Source organism: Lissotriton vulgaris, chromosome 12, assembly GCF_964263255.1.
Source record: "Lissotriton vulgaris chromosome 12, aLisVul1.2, whole genome shotgun sequence".
In the NCBI taxonomy this organism is placed as follows: Eukaryota; Metazoa; Chordata; class Amphibia; order Caudata; family Salamandridae; genus Lissotriton; species Lissotriton vulgaris.
The window spans coordinates 110,283,907-110,303,759 of record NC_141700.1 but is presented as its reverse complement, the minus strand read 5'-3'; the positions used below and the strand labels follow the sequence as shown (position 1 = coordinate 110,303,759).

General features: G+C 44.3%; 1 protein-coding gene across 1 annotated transcript in view; it reads right to left on the bottom strand.

Annotated features, from left to right (window-relative positions):
- Positions 1-19,853, bottom strand: part of TMOD4 (tropomodulin 4) — a 125,188-nt gene that overhangs the window by 50,038 nt on the left and 55,297 nt on the right. The window contains exon 4 of the mRNA XM_086947427.1: positions 10,797-10,919. Coding sequence (XP_086803553.1) covers positions 10,797-10,919 — 123 coding nt within the window. The remainder of the gene's footprint in view (positions 1-10,796; positions 10,920-19,853) is intronic.

The following is a 19,853-nucleotide window of genomic DNA, read 5'->3' as shown; positions in this document are numbered from 1 at the left end:
TATGACCCCTTTATTGATAGAAATTCAAAAGTTAAATTTGTTCCTTCCAAAATGCATACCCAGTTTATCTCCTCTATACAGAATAATGCATTAGTTGACATTTGGAGGCTTTGTAACCCAGACCTCAGAGAATACACTTTCTACTCCCCTACTCATCACTCCCAATCACGTATTGATTACCTTTTTCTCAGCAAACCATTAGCTCAACTTGCCATTCATTCAGACATAGGCTCCATTCTAATTTCAGACCACGCTCCCGTTTTTGTGGACATTGACCTTATCCCCTACTCCCCTCATTCAGGCCGTTGGAGTTTTAATAATTCTTTACTCCTTGATTCTAATTTTTGTACCCAATTTAAAAAAAATTCTACTGAATTTTTTACACTTAACCACCTTCCTGAATCTCCCTTTGTTATGATTTGGGACTCGTTTAAGGCAGCTGCACGAGGTTTTATTATTAATTTTGTTTCCCAGAAGAAAAAACAATCAATCTCTAGGTCAACTCAACTCTTAGATAAAATTAAGAAATTGGAATATGCTTACTATAATTCAACCTCTGAATCTTCTCTTCGTGAATTAATTTCAGCCAAATTTGATTTCAATAAATATACCACCAACGCCGCCTCAAACTCTCTTCTAAAATGCAACTCCCGCTACTACGGCGGACAGAACAAGATGGGCAAACTCCTGGCTAATTATCTTAAGATACGTAAAGAACGTACAAAAATTGAATCCTTACAAGGCCCAAATGGCGTATCTTTCTTTAAAGATAAAGACATACTAGCTCAATTTGTTTCCTTTTACCAAAATCTCTACACTCCCCAATCTACTCCCGACCCTCATGACCTTCTTACATACTTTCAAAACATTCCTCCTCCAGAATCTTCTCATCTTGACTTTCATTCATTAGAATTGGACATTACCCCTTCGGAAATCTCTATTCTTCGTCGAGGTAAAGCACCAGGACCCGATGGTTTTACCATTGAGTTCTATAATCACTTCTCCTCCCTTCTTCTCCCGAAATTACATTTGCTATTCCAATCTTTTGCGGCCTCCGGATCCTCTCAAGGTACTTTCCAAGAAGCATTGATTTGTTTAATACCTAAACCCGATAAAGATCATACCCTTTGTAAAAATTATCGTCCCATATCACTAGTAAATACTGATTATAAAATTTTCGCCAAAATTATAGCTCTCCGATTAGACCCCTTACTACCAGAACTTATAGGCCCTGAACAGTCTGGATTCGTTAAAGGTCGCCTATCATCAGATAATTCTCGTGTCTTCTTTAATATTTTGAGTAAAGCTCCCTCCCTTTCTTCCCCCCTTGCTGCTATCTCCCTGGACGCTGAAAAAGCATTCGATAGAATAGGTTGGGACTTTATGTTCCAAGCTCTCCAATGGTTTGGCTTCCCCCCTAAATTAATATCTCTGATATCTTTACTCTATTCTAGCCCCCATGCTTCAATCTTTGCAAATGGTATGATTTCCGACTACTTTCCTCTCCGAAGAGGGGTGCGTCAAGGATGCCCCCTATCCCCTCTTTTGTTTATTATAGCCCTAGAACCCTTTTTATCTAAGATTAGACTCGATGACACGATTACTGGTTTTCAATATGGTCCTCAAAAACAAGCTAAATTATCTGTTTACGCTGATGACATTTTATTTTATTGCTCAGACCCTCAAACAACTCTCCCTTCCTTCCTTCGTCAAGTTTCTTCTTTTTCCACCGTTTCAGGTTATCGTCTTAACACGGATAAATGTGAAATTTTACCTTTAAACCCCTTATGTCAAAAACATCTCTTTGACTCTTCTGGCTTTTCCTGGCAACCCACGAAGATTAAATATTTAGGTATCTGGTTTGCCCCCCGTATTCCGGACACTCTTACATTTAATTTCGAGTCTCTCTCTAACAAAATCACTACATCAATAACTCGTTGGAATCCTCTATTCCTTTCTTGGTGGGGTCGATTAGACTCCATCAAAATGATGCTTGCACCCTTAGTCCTCTATTCTATCTCAATGATTCCCATCCGTATTCCAGATCATTACTTCAAGTCGATAGACTCCCTTCTATTAAAATTTTTGTGGAAAGGCAAAAAATCTCGGATAGCTCTTTCTTCCCTGAAAAAAGATAAATCCCTTGGTGGTGTCAAATTCCCCCACTTTAAATCATATCACAACGCATTTTCTTTAAAACAAGCTATGAGATGGCTCTCTTCGGATCTTCCTCGCATTCCTCCCCTATGGCTCACATTAGAATCTTCTTTACTTCATCCTTACGAATTTCAAGAAGTTCTATCCTTTACCTCTAAGGTGTCATCCCTATGTTCCCCCATCATCTCTCACTCTTGCTCTCTTCTTCGTCCATATTTATTATCCACTTACCCATCTGCCTCCTCCACCCACACCCAACCTATCTGGCATAATAAATCCCTCAAAATCCGTAACCGTTCCTTATATTGGAAATCCTGGCACTCCCTTGGTCTAAAATGGGTCTCACAACTTCTCTCAGACAATCAGCCTCTTTCTTTTCATGATCTACAAACACAATTCTCATTACCTTCCTCATCCCGTAAACAATATTTATCACTGCTTCCTTCCCTTACACAATATCTTTCTTCGCTCCCGACCTCTAACTCTATCCCTACCACACATCTTTCGATTTCTAATGATATTGATCAATCTCTTTCTGCTTCATTTATTTATAAATCTCTACAGTTCTCTGCTGATCGTACAAAATCTAAGGTTGAGTTGGCTTGGGAAAAAGATTTATCTCACACATGGTCCCTTATTTTATGGGACAAAATCTGGTCTAAGATTCATAGTACATCTAGAGCTGCAAATACCACACAAACCTTATTCTTTATTTATAATCGTATATTATTTACTCCATTACTCCTGTCATCCTTTTCCCCAGACATTTCATCTACTTGTTGGTCCTGCCCATCCCTTTCGGCTGATCTGAAACACATGCTATTTGAATGTCCTCCTATATTACGTTTCTGGCACTTAGTTTGGTCCCAATTACAAAAGATTTTCAATTTTACAGTTTCATTCTCCATTTCACACATTTTCTTAGGTTCCCTCTCTCCCATTTTTGCAGACTCCCATCACAACCAAAAATTACTTGACCTTTGCATAGCTATCGCTTTCCACCATATTACATCACACTGGAAACAAGCTAATGATGTTTCTTTTACTGCCTGGTGGAACGCAGTCTGCTTTAATCACAGACTTGACACTAATTTTGTCTCTCCTATTTCCTTAGCAATCAAACGTGATCTCTTATGGCTTCCCCTCACTGACTATCCAAAGTTGCTAGGCCTCCTCCGTCATTTCCGATACGTAATGTTGAAGTTTGTAAACCACCATGAATGCATTACTTTATTCGATTATTATGTTATCTATTACAGCTATTGTTTTACTATATTATTTAAATACTTTCATAATTTAAGATATTTCCTCATCCCCCTATGTTCCTCATATTCATTACCTATTTTATATTTTATGCATAAGTTTTCCTCAACTAATTTTGCTAATATGTAAGATTGGTTTCATGTTTCTCATAACTCTTGATTGTTTCTTCATTTTCTGTCTTTGTTTCTTTATATTCCAATAAACTTCAAACTTAAAAAAAAAAAAAAAAAGTCTAAATATTTTAGACAGTGCTTATATAATATCTAGCAAGCCACAATAGGTTCAGAGCCAGACCTAAGCCAAGAATGCATCACTAAATATGAGAAAACATAAAATATTTAAGTAAGCTACACTTGTGCTCAGTTGAGGCTTCAATTTCCTTTAAACAATATGAACCACTGAATTATCATTTTCTAGACATGCCCTTAGAATTAATGCTTAGCAGTTAGACAAGCACAAACTGCCTTGTAGAACTCTGTTTTGACGTAATCACAAAAGTAAGCGCTGATTTCAGAGTGAACAATCACAGTGTATGGCACCTATGTAACAAACTTATACGAAAACAGGAACACTGACAGATGTTTAGATCCCTCCTCAAGACTCATCCCATTCCTGTCCACAGTCAATCTTCAAGGTCCTCCTAAGTTCTTGGGTTCAAAACTATTTAGAGCCCAACACAATATCAGTGTGTAGGGATGGTTAGTTCACTATATAGTCAGTAAAATACTGTACAAATCAACATGCTTGGAAAGCAGACAAGCATTGGCATAGCCAATAGGTCTCGCTTTTGGGACTTTATACGTTTTTAGTTTTGCAGCACAATATCCTTGGTGCAACAACATCAGCTGTTGCATGTCTAAACCTTGTACCTTATAAGTGTTTAGCCATGCAACAGTTGATGTTGTTGCACCAACGATATTATGCTGAAGTTATCCAATACAATATCCTTGGTGCAACAACATCAAGTGTTGCATGGCTAAACACTTATAAGGTCCCAAAGGCAAGACCTATTGGCTATGTTATCTTTTAAACAGGTTTTGCTCATTTTCCACCTACTTTCCACTCTTTTGTCAGCAAATACTATTTAAATATTTTACTATCTTCACACCGCTCGAAGTGTGACAATAGTCGTGAGAAAAAAAGTGTAGCTTACTCTGTAAATTGTGGGATACATTTATTCCAAAAATGTGGACATTAGCAAACTGATACATCCTTGTCCACTTATGCTTTTTTTTTCGTATGAGCATCTTCATGCTCGTTGTGCGAACGCAGTGGAAGGAACAAGGAATGAAGAGTAAAGGGAGTGACGGTGAGTGAAGGAAGGAATTGGCGTGGCTAGGAAGGATGTGGTGAGGTGGTAAAGGAGGAGACGAGGAATGAGGGAGGCAAAGTATCACAGTGAGGATGGGGCGGGTAGTAAAAGGAGGGCATGAATGCACGAGGGAAGGAGCGTATGAGGGGCGTGGAAGTCAGATGGGGACCCACCGAGGGCTGTGAAGGAAAGATAGGACTCAAATAATGTAGGTGTGGGAGACAAACGAGGACGGGAGGGCAGCGTAAGGGGGTGTGGGAGGGAAGATATGGAAGAGGGTTAGAATACCTTTTCAGAGTGAGGGATAAACGGGTAGTGCGGAGCTGTTTCAGGGAAGTTAACGGTTGTGAAGTGGGCGAAGAAAGAATCTATGGCTGTGGGGGTGAGAGAGATCTTGGGGGGTTGTAGGGAAGCCGAGATGGGTCAAGAGAGGAAAGGCAGGGACGAGGTAGGAATTTGTGGTCGGAAGTAAAGACTGTGTTAACATGAGTGGGCAGTAGGAGTGAGGGGAAGGCGTATGGGGGCATTATTTGAGGATGTAAAGGGAAATCAAACCGAGAAAAGAGGTGGAAGTGAGGGAATACAGATGTGAAACTGCTGGAGAAGGTTTGCGAGAAAGGAGGAGAGAGAACGCAGGCAAAGGAGGGAGTGCGACAATAGGAAACCGGACAGGTGTAGGCTGTAAAAAAGGGGGAGCATGATGGGGCGTAAAGGGTGTTGGTGTAAAGAGCAGGGAACTCAGGCGGAGAAGGCAAGATAGCGAGAAATAAATAAAGTGGGATAAACACTTAAGAGATGGTATCAGAAATGGTGGTGGAGGGAGAGCCACAGAGAGCTAAAGAAGAGAGGGGGGTATAGAGGAGGGTACAGAGATATAGAAAAGAGCTGAGAAGCTGAGTGAGGAGGCAAAAGAGTGTGTGTGGGGGGACTCAAGGATAGACGCAAATAAAGGCAATGATTGAGGAGGGAATGGTACAAAATGTGGAGGAGTGAGAGAGGAAGGTATAATGGGAGATGAAGGAAGTGGGGACGGTAAGGGGTCGGGAGGAGTGAGTTAAGAGACAATGGAGACATTATTTAAAGAGGGGAGGAATGGTAAAAATCGAGAAGAGAAGAAAAGTGAGAGGAGCAAAGAGACAGAGATATTCGGCGGAATCCACCCCTGAATACGGGTGTCTAAAAGAGGAGGGGGCTGAATGAGTGGAGGAGGGCACGACAGGTGTCAAAGAGGCTTGGGGTAAAGAAGGTCACAAGGGTCTGGTGGAGGAGACCAGGGGACAGACTACTGGTAAAACGATGAAAATTAACACCTGGCAATAGGTCTCGCATTTGCGAGAGTTTGAGTTATTGGCATTGTAAATGATAATGCCTTTTTTGTATGTGTTTTGAAAGCCTGCAATGAGTGCATAAACACACACTTTGTAGTTATAGTAGTAGTTACTTACGAGAAGCAAGGCTGTTAGTAACTGTGTCTGTTTTACTGGCAGCTGTGCATTCGTAAGCAAGGACTATAAGTACAACTTGCATATTTATACGTGCTTGCAGGCTTTTAACCCGTTGGCTGCTGCATTCGGCCATTGGTCGACGGCAGCACTACCTTGCTGGTGCTGCCGTCGGCCAAAGGCCGACGCGACCTCGCCGGTTTTTTAAAACAGCCGCACTGCCGTAAAAAAGCAGAAGCAGCCAACGGGTTAAAATACATAAATAAAAGGCCTTGCCATTTATAATGTCAATAGGTCAATCTCTCACAAATGCGAGACCTATTGTATTGAAAGTGCTTTTGGGGTGTTGTGTGTTTGTAGGCATGAGGTATTTGGACATTAACATATGTTAGCACATAGTGCTTAATGTGTGTGGGCTTAAAAAAGTATGTAGGGGTAGATAATGTAGCAAATGCATTGTTTAATAGGTAGTAATTTATGAGCAGTTGGTAGTGTGTTACACTGTGGAGCAATGGGTTATTTTAAAATATGTGTGAGTACTCCAGCTAGTGTAAACATTGCTGTATTTTTAGCGGCAGGACATGGGGTATAAATGTGAGCAATGTTGTATAAAGGACTTGAAATTGGTACAGTGCATGTGTATAGTTATAATCCCTATTGACTAATGACATGTGATGGAGGAGGAAGGTGGAGATGGGGGGGGAGGTGAGACGAGCGAGGAAGCAATGGTCCAACTGTATTTTGTATAGTATGTGTTACAAATTATCCTGGGAATTAGAGGGAAAAGTGCTGCAAGCTGAATGTAGACTGTGAAAAGTATGGAAGAAATAATTTGTATTTAAAGGCAAAATAAAAGGTGCATTAGCGTACTAGCATAAGGCTAGTGCTGCCCGTGCAGTGCAGGGTAATATCGGCTGACAAGATTGTTATTGTAGCTTCGTTACTAGTTTAAGATGGCTGTTTGTACAGTAACAGAACGTGTCATAAGATTATTTGTTGTAGTGTTTTGGCATTGATCTAAAAGTATTACAAGATTTGCGGAAATGTAAAACAGGAAATGTAACGGGCAGATGCGCCACAAGCGCCTTTCAGTCTGGCTGTTTGCTGTTTCTAATTGTCATGAAAGCTTTTACGGGGAGGGGTAAAGGCGCAGCTTGTGGTATACGAACCAGACAAGCTTGTTTTCGCGGCTAATTGAAAATACACAATAGATGGTGTGATAGATTAGAAAATGAATGTCTCACAGTGCTGCAGGGCATGTGTCTGCTATATGGAAGTTTGTAGTTAGCTAAAGCTGTATTAGCTAGTGTATTAAAATGATGGTGTGCAGTGAAAGGGCTTAAAGATGTATGTAATAAAAGTAAGGTACTGCTTTGCGAATGTATTTTGAGAGATTTGCTGTTTTTTATAAATATTTATACAACATTAAAAGTTACTCCGTGTCTGTGGTTTTTTTTTTGCGTGGGGCAGTTGGAGGCGTGTTAATATTTATAGGTTGTACCTTTTGTAGTATATACAGCTTATTGTGTGCTAAGGAATGAGTTAGATAATACCACCTGAAGTACACTTTTGCTAGTTTTATAATTTGCTGCGCTTTAGTGTGCCCCGAAACCCCCTCCTGTACCATTCCAAATGTCTACTTTAACTTAAGTGTGTGTGTCATAAACATGTATGCGTGCATTTGTGCTGCCCTTTGTGCACGTAGGGAAAGGAAGTGTGTATGGAACGGCACTTTTGTGTATTGAGGCGGCAAAAGTGACGTGCATAACAGGAAGAAAGTGGTAAAGATGGAGGGAGAAAAGGGAAAAGCGAATGGTGAAAACCAAAAGTAAATACGAGCGGCAGTTATTACAGCAAGAAGCAAGAGGAGCTTCATAGCGATAGGGAGGGAGCGAGGGACTAGTAGTTGTGCAAATTGCGCGAATTGAACGTGTGCATATGTCCTGTGCTGCATGCGCTAGGTAAAAAGCATACGCGGGGCATGTATTGTTGTGGTAGGGTGGGATATGCAAAAGCAGAAGGGGCCTAATAGAGGCTGTAATACAAAGTGTGCCTTTAATGAGCGCTGATCTTGTAATACAGAATGTAGGGCAAAAGACTGTATAAAAAGGGAAATGGGGAGTAATGTAGCGTCGTGAAGCCTAGACAGTAGCGGTGCATAATGTGGCAAGGCATAGCAATGTTTGGCTTTAATGTGCTTTAATACAGAATGGAGTGTGAAAGGCTGTAAGGATAGGGAAATAGGTAGCAATGTAGCGGCATAAAGCATAGACAGTAGCTGCGTATAGCAACGTTGAGTTTGATGAGCTTTGGAAAGGGCCATAAAGGAGGAAAAAAAGGTGGGAGCGTGCAGTGAACAGGAAAAGCAAACAGTAGCGGCATTTAATAGAAGCAAAAGGGGCCTGATAAAAATAGGCAAGGAAAGAGGAAGTGAGCGAGTAGGAGTTGGGGGTTGAGAAGCACACTCCCGGGCTGTGCACTGTACCTAATTATATTCACATCTGCATGTTTCCACGCCATCAATTTGAGAGCTCAACAGAGCATGGCACTTGAATATTTTATCGCGTCTGTTGGCCAATCTGAATTAAGTATTGCTGTCTGCCAGCTGTCATTAGCAACGCTCACACCAGGCTGAACGTTGCAATTGTTACTCAATTGCAACGATGGTTGTTAACAGCGGATACTATTAAGAAGGCAGTCTTTTTAAGGTAGTAGATCACCCCAGCTAAATTAGAACATGCATTGATGGAAAGAACCATAGTTTTGAAATGTCAAAGAAAGCATCCAGCTTGAATTCATGAAACGTTGTGCCCCCAGGTTTAGTTTCTCATGCACGAGCAGCCTATTAGTAAACCTAAAAAGGACGCGAGTGGTGCGCGCACGCGCGCACCGGTAAAAGCAGGATGGCGAGTAGTGTGCGATGTGCGCGCACTATGATGAGAGAGGAAAGCCAGATGGCGCCTCTGCTCGTCATTGTGCGCGTAACCACACGCTCCATGCCAGCCAAAAGCGTGTGGTCGGACTTTTAAAAGCCCACACACTAAATGTCTTGCCGAGCAGCGCATGCGCTGCCACAGGCGAGACCTAAAAATGAAACATCCAACATCATTCAATGCAAATCAGAACCAACATGTATTATACTCTAGAACACAGTGCGTAGAACTTTGTTTTCACCTCAATTCCATGTGCACCATATCTCTGTTTAAAAACACCACCATGGATGGCAGATTATCACCATACTCTCAGGCTCAAGCATGATTTTGCCACCTCACAGCTGAGCACTTTTATCAAAGAGCTTTCTTAAAGTATTCTATTGATGGGTGTACGTGGAGTGCCCATTTTAACTTCCTCTCACCTATGATAGTCTATAATTATTGTTTAACATGTGGACCATACACTATTCAAAATGCCCCTGGAAGAATGTCACTCTTCAAGCCAATGAATTTTTCTGAATCCACTTTCAAGACAAATATAAAAATATTACAATTGATGTTTGCAGGACCATCTATAACCCTCCTTTGTGTGATGGGGAACTCACACTTAATTGTGAAATTCTGACAGCCAGAAAAAAATTAAGATATCCTATAATGTCCTGCGTAGATAAACAGGCTAGACAATAAGCCCATTGAGAAATGCCCTCCCTGATTAGTGCATCAGAAATTCCTGTTAACCAAAATTCAAAGTGTTCCAGGATTATTCATTTAGACAATTCAACATGCATCAAAATTCCGGTGCAATTGAGGGGTTGGCAGATGAAATAGTCCGTCACAAGTGTGGTGGAATAAGTGTACTAAAGCTGATGGGACTTGTAACACAGCGGATGAAATATCTACCGCGTTTGTGACTGAGTATCCCGTCCGCCAACTTCTAGATAAGGACCACAGTCTGGACTGGACCACTGGTTTTCACGAAATATTAACTTGTAAATTAACTAAACAAAGTTAGAATTCAGTGTGCATCAGAACATACATGTATAAGACCTCAAGATGTACCAGAAAAGCAATGTCCTTAATGAAACAAGGTGCAGCAAATTCAGAAATGTAAACTGATATAAGAGCAGAGTGCCGAACTAAACTCAGTCATGATATCAGTCTGCAGACTGGCATGTGGCTGATTACTTATGACCATGTCCACTGGCAATATGCGGAAAAAAGAACCAAATTATAGACTAAATTATGTGGTAAGAAAAGACCAGTTATGCAGCACAGCCTGCCTCATACGTTTTTACTTTTTTGTCACTTTAACACACATTGATACAGTCTGGGCAAAAGTGTCTTAAAAGTACGTGTTTAAGAATTGAATACAGAAATAAACAACTGAGCGGTGACCATTTGGCCTCTGTAAACTGTTTACAACTGTCCGATACAACATGCAGCCATCTGTAAATTGTGAGAAGAGGGTGGACTATGTGGCAAGCGTGATAAATCGACGTTTGTGCATAAAGTGCTGCAGAATCGCATAATGCTTGTCTATGACCCAAAACATTTAAAGCGTATTGACCCAAATGTGTATTTCTTCTATTCCTGTTGTAGGTCATTCTGTTACTCATGCTAGCTGTCATTCTGTCCTTATCCGTCATTTTGTCCCTATCCACTATGCTCACTGTGCCTGCCATGGAGTACCTGCGATGTCGCACATCTCTGCATCGCTGGCATTGGCCAAGGCCTCCTCCAGCTCGGGCTCCAGGGTGATCTGTTCCTCCTTCGGGATCTCCCTCTTCGCCTGCTTCGGAATAAAGGGCTTCCCTGAAGGGAAGAAAAAGAGGTCTCAATCGCTGTAATCCTACACGAGAACTTGAGAATAAACATAATTCAAAGCTTCATGGTGATAAAGTTCTCGGCTCCCTCTTTACAATAAAGGGTTTCACTGAAGAGAAGACAAAGAGGTCTCAATCGCTGAAATACTGTAGGAAACCCTGAGAATTCAACACAATTCAAAGTTTCATGGTAATAAAGTTACCTTCTCCCTGATTGCAATAAAGGGGTTTCCTGAAGAGGAGACATTGAGGTATCAATCCTCTAGGCAGGACACTTACAGGATTCAACACAAAACAAAGCTTCAGGGTAGTAAAGTTATGTTAGATTTACTTATTGAGCATCTAAAAACCCTAGTATTGTGGCTCTACGTATACATTATGTTAATGTACCAAATCCTGACTTATTTTGGTGTTTTAAATGGCACCCCCAGATCTTCTTTCAGCCACTTTGTTTTGCCTTCAACTTTGCCAATGCTTTTGCCGGTGGTACACAGCATCAGCAATTTGAAAAATGGTTACTCCTGATGCCATTCCAATAAATTGGACACCAATAATAAATGCCATCCTGCAGCAGTAAATTATACAATTATAAAAAGTGTGTCAAAATGCCTTATTTAGAGAATAATGGGCTAGCAGCAAATAGCAGCTACCAGACCCACCAAAATAAAAGAAAAAAATGTAAATAACAAAAAACAGAACATGATGGGAAAGAGTGGGGAGGACTAGTGGCAGAGAAGGGTGGTTCAAGTGTACACCATGCACCATATGATCAAGGGGGATAGAGAGCAGCGAGGGAGTAACAGAGGAACTGGGGTGAGTGTTAAAAACCAAAAGCTGTGTTGGAGGGGCAAAGGAAGGAGCAGACATACTTGATGGGGCGTGGGGATGTGAGGGGGAAGCAGCACATGGGAGATAGAAAATGAAAACACTTTATTTTCCATGGAGTTCTAAAAGGAAAAAAGTAGTCATCTTATGTGGAGCAGTGGAAGGATATAAGTCATTCAATCAATACAATGGAGAAGAAATTACGCTCTAGAGGAGGGCCAAACAAGAAGCTGAAGGCAACCTTTGTTTGGTAACCTTCTGTTCGTTAGTTCTCTGTATTTAGCCATTGCTGTTTATTTTGGTGTGTGTTTTTCGGTGCTGCTCCCGCCATTTTCCCCGCTCCTTTCCCTCCCGCTTCCCGACAGCCCCTCCCATCTCCCACGAGTATTTGTGGAGGCAGCATCGTGGACGCATGCAGCAAGAGCTTCAAAGGCAAGGCCATCTGCGTCCATCTGTGCTTGGACCGCGCACAGCGCCAGGAACCCTGGCCCTGCCACCATCTGAAGATACACCGCCTCCGAGCTACAAGCACTCGACCCAGGACTCCGCAACAACAACTGCTGCTGCACCTCTCCCCACTCCACGATCGGATCTTTTTCCCGCTGTCACTGCCTCTTCTCTTGTAAATCCAAAACTCCAGCAAGCAGGGGAACCACCACCACGCCTACCTTGCCCATCCCAAACCATCTCCACTGCCTCCTGCTCAAAGCACGTTCCCTCTGCCACGTTACCAAGACCTGGGACACTATCAACTCCTTCATCCCGATGTTATCTTCCTCGCTGAGACCTGGATCAACCCTGCATCCGCACCCGACATCGCCTCAACCCCCCCTGTCCCCGGGCTACAAGATCGTACAGCAAGACCGCATCAACAAGCACGGAGGTGGAATCGCCATCATCCACAAGACCACCATCCACTGTACCAAAGCAGACTATGTCACCGCAATCACAAAACACCTCCATTTCCAACTCTGAACTGACAGCAAAACCACCATCAGATGTACCCTCGCCTACAGACCTCCAGGACAGAGCCCCAGTTTCTGCTACGGCATTTCCGATTTCATCGATCCGCTCACCATTGACTCTGAAAACTACATCTTCCTCTGTGACTTCAATTTTCACCTTGACGACCCCAACAACACCAACACCGCCAACCTCCTCAAAAGCATGAGGCACATCGGCCTCATCCAACTGGTCACCAACCCCACGCACATTGCAGGACATACAGTCAAGCCACATCTTCACTGCCAGCAACAGAATCAAGTACAGCCATGTCACTGAGCTCAACTGGACCAACCACGCCATTGTCCACTTCACCATCACGGGACCCCCTCAGCACCACCCCTAAGCTGCCCAGGACTTCACACAGTGGCTGGAACAAGATCTCAGAGAGACAATGGACAACATTCAAAACAGGTCTCAACCTATGCCACCAACTATTGCAAAAGTGAAAAGAAGTGCCCAGGTTTATCGCATCGAAGCTCTAACCACAGCAAGGAACTCCGCAACATCGTCGGAGAGTTCTCCAGCCCCGCAGCCCCTGAAAATGTCATCACCCTTCACAGGAACTCTGTAACTCCCTAGCGGAGTCCTTTCATGACAAGACCTCCACCATCTACAGAAACTTCAAACCGCAACCCACCAACATACTCAACCACCTCACCTCCAAGAACAAGGAACAAGACCATCGACTCACCACCTGGGACCAGCGCTCCACGCAAGACACCACAACCATCATGAACTCCATCCACTCAGGAGCACCTAAGGAACCTTGCCCCACCACATCTTCAACCACAGAAGCAAGACTATCAGCAGTGAGCTCACTGCCATCTTCAATGCATTCATCAACACGGCCACCTTGCCAGAAGAATGGAAATACGCAGAAGTCAAGCCCCTGCTCAAGAAGCTATCCGCCGACCTCAACAAACCCAAGAACTACCACCCCATCTCACTGCTGCACCTACCAAAGACCTTGAGAATGCCATCAACCGCCAAATCAGAGAACAGCTGGAGAACAACAAATAGCTGGACACCTCCCAATCTGGATTACACACCAACCACAGCACTGAAACAGCCTTGATTGTAGTCACAGACGACATCAGATCCCTCCTCGACCACTGAAAAACAGCAACACTGATCTTCTTCGACCTCTCGGCTGAATGCTACATAGTATCACACCATACCCTGATCAAAACGCTTCACATCAGAATCCATGGAGATGTCCTCAAGTGGATCGCAACCTTCCTCAACGGAAAAACCCACGGAATCTGCCTTCACCTCGGAACCCAGGAACACCATCTGCTGCTTCCCTCAAGGTTCATCCCTCAGCCCAACCCTGTTCAACACCTACATGACTACCTTGGCCAACGTTGTCAGATCGCATGAACTGAGAATCATATCCTATGCCGACGATACCCAGCTTATCCTCTCTGTATCAGAAGACCCCTCTGTCACACTGACCACTTCCGCAGGTGCATGACGAACATCGCCGACTGGATGAGAGTCAACTGCCTACAACTCATCACAGACAAGACAGAAATTATGCTCTTCTGGAACAACGCCTCCCCATGGAAGGATGCCTGGTTTCCTCCCAAACTACCCTAACCCAGTCCAACCGACCACGCCTGCAAACTCAGCATCATCCTGGACAGTGAGCTCACCATGAAAAGACGGATCAACGCAGTATCATCCGCCAGCTTCCTCACCCTTCGCATGCTCCGTAAGATGTTCAAGTGGCTCCCTATTGACACCAGACATACCGTCACACAAGCCCTGGTCACCAGCCGACTGGACTACGGCAAAACACTAAGTAAGAATTGTCTCACACCTCCTCAAGAGACTGCAAACAATACAGAACTCAGCGGCCAGACTCATCCTTGTCCGCCCCAAACAGACCCACAGAACCCCCCACCTCAAGAAGCTCCACTGGCTCCTCACTCAGAAGAGTTGCTCTTTCAAGATACTAATCTACAACTTCAACGCCCTACACAACCAGGGGCCAGCGTACATCCACCAATGACTGAACTTCCACCTTCCCTCCAGACACCTGTGCTTCGCCGCCCTTAGCCTCTCCCAAACCCCGCATCCACCGCAGCACAATGGAGGATGCACCTTCTCCTACCTCGCTGCGAAGTCCTTGATCGACCTCCCACTTCACCTATAGACCTCATCCTCTCTGCTGGAATTCAGAAAAGGACTCAAGACCTGGCTGTTCAACTGAGCCTCCTGCAGCAGCTCCTCGAGCTCCGGGATAACCTCACGGGTGATTAGCCACGCTTTTGATTGATTGAATGAAAGCCATCAAATAAGAAGCAAGCACGTCTGACAAACAAAGCTAGCTATTAGGGGCCATAAGCCTATGTACTGTACACAACAGGTCTTCGACAACCTCTCTGTAGGTGAGCTCTAAAAATGGGAAGTTATAAACTAAGTCATTCACTCAATTACACATCTTCATTCATTCTCCTTCCCACTGCCACCCACATTCACACACTAAGTCATGTATTTGCATATTCTCTCACACACTTTTGCTTCATACCTTCACTCACTTATCCAATGCCTCAGAGACATATTGTATCACACTGATGCACTCATGCCCACTTCCCTGTCACCCCACCTATTTAATCTCTACATCTTTCCCCTTATTCAGGCTCTTAGAGATAAACAGGTGATGGTGCTCAATTATGCGGACGACCTGCAACTACTCTTCACTATTGACAACTCTGAAGCGTCCATATCCATTTTCCAATCCACAATGAGGTTCATCCAAGCTTGGATGGACCAAAATCATTTGAAGCTGATCCCAGGAAAAACTGAGCTGGTCCTCACAGGAGACAGCGTTAAACATTGGGGCCCGCACTATTGGCCGTCAGAATGGGCCAAGCACCGACTCCTTCCTCTTCGGCAAAGACACTTGGAGTCACCTTGAACAGCGACCTATCACTTAAAGCACAAGTAGGTCAGGTGGTCTCCAAAGGTTTTTTCCAACTCAGGAAAATCCGGAAGGTTCGACGCCTCCTCACTCGGGAGGCCTTGACACAGGTGGTGATCGCCACTGTGATCGCTCACTTAAGACTACGCGAACTCGATCTATCTGGGCTTACCTCAGTACCTTCTGAAACGTCTTCAGATGGTGCAGAACTATGCAGCCAGATTGATTCTGAACCAGCCTAGATGGCAATCAGCCACCCCTCTCCTGGAAAAACTCCATTGCCTCCATGTGGCTCAGCGCTGCACTTTCAAAGCTGGCTGCATGATTTTTAAAGCATTATATTGTAAAAGCCCCAAATTCATTGAGAGACTCATTATGAAGCATGTCCCGTCCCGAAACCTTCGCTCGGCCCATCAAGGTCTCCTACAGGCCCCATCTTTTAAGCGCAATCGTGCTGGTGGGTGCATATTTGGAACACTGGCCCCACGGTTGTGGAATGCTTTCCCTCAGGAGATCCGGTTTTGTCCGGATCTCCTGTCATTTAGGAAAGCTTTAAAGACCTGCCTCTACCAACAAGCTTTCCAATAAATCTTGTACGCTTTGTAACCTCTGGTCACGCCCTCTGTCTTTGACAGCGCCAGGAAACCAATCGGTGTCAGTGCCCTCAAGATTTTTTTTTATTAACTCTCTTGATCCATCACAAACTCTTACAGCCTCACTTTCACATACAACACCTCACTCCTCTTTTCACTGCCTCAATGAACTGCTTCATCACGCACCCACACACATTTACAGACACCTCCCTGACACACTCTACACCCTGTCTCAAGTTCTAACACATTTTCTCCCTCAGATTACCTCACTCACATATTCCCTCACACAGGGGCATATGTAGGTAATTTCCATTTTGCGATTCCCAAATAGCGATTTTTAAGTAATCGCTATTTGAGAATAGCAAAATGGAATGTAGTTAAAAGTTCACAATTTTTTTGCGAATCTCTAACATTCCTTATTTGCGATTAGCAAATTGCGAATCGCAATTAAGGAATGAGTGTGCCATTCATTCCTATGGGCCAAAAGACCCATAGGAATGAATGGGGATACATTCTCAGATTGCGATTTTCTGTGTGAAAATCGCAATTTGAGAATCGCAATTCCAAGGGTGCCAGGGTGTCCAAAGGACACCTGTTGCACCCCTGGAATGTGCCTGTAAGTACATGTGGCGCACATACATGCCCTAAGGGCATGTCTGTGCGCCACATGGCACTTTTAATTATTTTAAAAAATGCATTTTTGAAGGAAATCGCAAAATACCATCTACTTGAAGTAGGTGGTATTTTGCGATTCCTTATGCAAAAATCACAATTTTTAAAGCACCCCTACATAGCATTTAAGAAATCGCAAAATTGTGATTCCTTAAATGCTATAAGCAAAATAGGGAATCGCAATTTTTCCGATTCCTTATTTGGCTAAGTGGCCCCTACATATCAAAACGCCGTTTGCGATTCGCAAACGCCGAAATTCGAGAAATTTCGGCGTTTGCGAATCGCAAACGGCTACCTACATATCTGCCTCAAAGCATACATTCTTGCCCATTTACAAACTCCTCTCTTCCACTCAGGTGACTTGTCTCACTTCTCACACCAACACCCCTATAATAGGGTTGGTCAGGGAACGGGAGGGCTGTACCTGCCCACAAGTGAGAGCCCAATGTTTCGAACACTTCAGCCCGCAGGTGGAGAAGGCGGTGAGGGGTGCTCCTTCGATGAGTGCCTTTAGGCACTGTCTACCTCTGGGCCTATCCGTGCCTACCCCTGACCTAGTCAAGCACAGGCAGGGTATAACCGCTTCAATCCGGAGTCCGACACACACGCCCACCGTGACGTTGAACACATGGAAGAGGATAATGAATACAATTTGTTTTTCAAAACAAAAACCATATCCGTTCATTTTTGGAATATTTGAACCCTCCTTGAAACTTCTCTTGAAAAAGCTCAGAATTGTTATCTGCTGCTGATCTCAATATTGTCCCCATAGGGCGGAATGATTTACTTACAACTGACAGATAATTATAATTTTTAATATCTCCAAATGATTTCGAAAGGTGTGTAAAATTATCGAAAAATATGAAGAATCAAAAACGTTTTATGGCATGAGCAAAGCGGGCAATTGCCCACGGTCCCCAATTTCCAAGGGGCCCCCTGAAAATGTGAACGTTCTCTCTACACCTGTCTATGTTTCAATCTCAACCTTTAACATACTAATCAATATTGTGTGGCATCACGGGGCTTGAATTATCTGAAAGTGGGAAATAAAATACAAAGTAGTACCGAAAAGGGGCGCCAAAAGTAGGTCTTGACCAGGGCACCCAAATTCCTTAAGATGACACTCAGAAGTGTGCGTAGTTAATAAAAATGCACAGAATTCCTTGACAAGCGTGCACTTTATTTGTATTTTTTCAAGTGTACACAATTCCCAAGTGAGTACAAACAGCCAGGCCGTGTCCCCTGGAGTGTTTTGGTGATAAACCTCTGTGTGGGTCGGTGTGTGGGGGTTAATGATAGGTTTTTAAAGCCAACGGCTGCAAAAACAGAAGAGTGTCTCCTGCGAGCTTTCTTTAGCCGAGCGTGGGGGCTGCTGACAGAGCCCACCTGTTCCATCGATCGAGGAGCGCCTGACCCGCCGACAGGAGGGGCGCGCGCCAAACTGAGGGGGTCTCTGCTTGAAAATGGGGCGGCGGAATAGGCCTGGAGTTCAATTATCCGTCAGGAATTGGGAGGCTAAAATGGCTGCCATGCTTTTGTGTAAAGGAAAGAGCCGAACGAAGCGCCCAAGAACCCCGGTCTGTTTGGGAATAGGCAGAATGAATGGGCCTGGGAAGCACATCTGTAAGGCCAGGCTGTGTAGGCCTAGGGAACACATCTGTAAGGCCAGGCTGGGTAGGCCTAGGGAACACATCTGTAAGGCCAGGCTGTGTAGGCCTAGGGAACACATCTGCCTATACTGGCTGAACGGGCCTGGGGACCACATCTGTTTGGAAAGAGTGAATGGGCCTGTTGAGCACATCTGCCTAGACAGGGTGAATGGGCCGTAGAAACACATCTGCATGAGCATGCACACTGTGTGGCCAGTAGCACTTACCTATAGGAAATGAGAAAACTGGGTCTGCCTGTGTGCCCTTATCTGGAGGGAGACATGAAGCGTACATCTGTCTAAGGCTCGTGATAGTAAGGCACTGGACAGACCTTCTGGGCCTAAATACGAGTAACATGACATAACATATTAGGTCAGATCTACACAGAAATGGACAGATGAGAGGGGGCATAGTTTTTATCTGTAATACATGGGGTGTGGTGTCATAGCTAGAAGGGAATGGGCAGACGCAATGGCCTGGCCGTAGGGTCCTTGTCAACACTGCAAGGGGCAGAACGGACGGATAGGTTTTGGTATCCAAGGAAAAAGCAGACCTAATGGGTGTGGTGTTCTTATCTGGAGTGAAATAGAGTGGATGGCAAGGGGTCCCTTCCTGCAGTGGAAATGGGCAGATTGGAGAGGCCTTAAAGTCCCTGACCAGAAGTGCATTGGTCAAGAAGCTTGTGGATCAAAAGTAGGCAGAAAATGGTTGAATGCATGGGACGAAGTGACCTTCCTGCAAAAAACGGTGAGAAGGTCCTCCATGCGCCCCGTTTATGACCTCAATTGCAGTGAGTTTCCACAGTTATTTTACAGGCACCACCCCCCAAAGGACCTGGCACGAATCAGCACGTGGCCGTGAAAACACGTCCCCGGGACGGTGTGCGACGCATGACTTCTCACCGAGCCTAATCCGGGTCTCTGCCTCTTTTACGCCCGGCTATAAATACCCTCACACCTTCTGCGCGCGCGGCGGCGGCGCGGGCTCGGTGACGCCACCCAGAATAGAGCGCTGAAGATCACCTCAAAGGTTAGGCTGTGAAGAGGTTGGATGACGCGCAGGGCACTAACAGGCCCAGGTGCTTGCGCGAGGCACGTGTATGTCCCCACTGCCAAATATTCTTGCTTCTCATTAAGGGGTGGGGTTCTCTGAATCCCTGCGGCTACTCCCGAGCAGAGACCGATCATTTTTTAATCAATTAAAAAGCCAAGAGTGTAAATTTGTGATTTTTTAGGGGACGTTTCTTGTGAAGG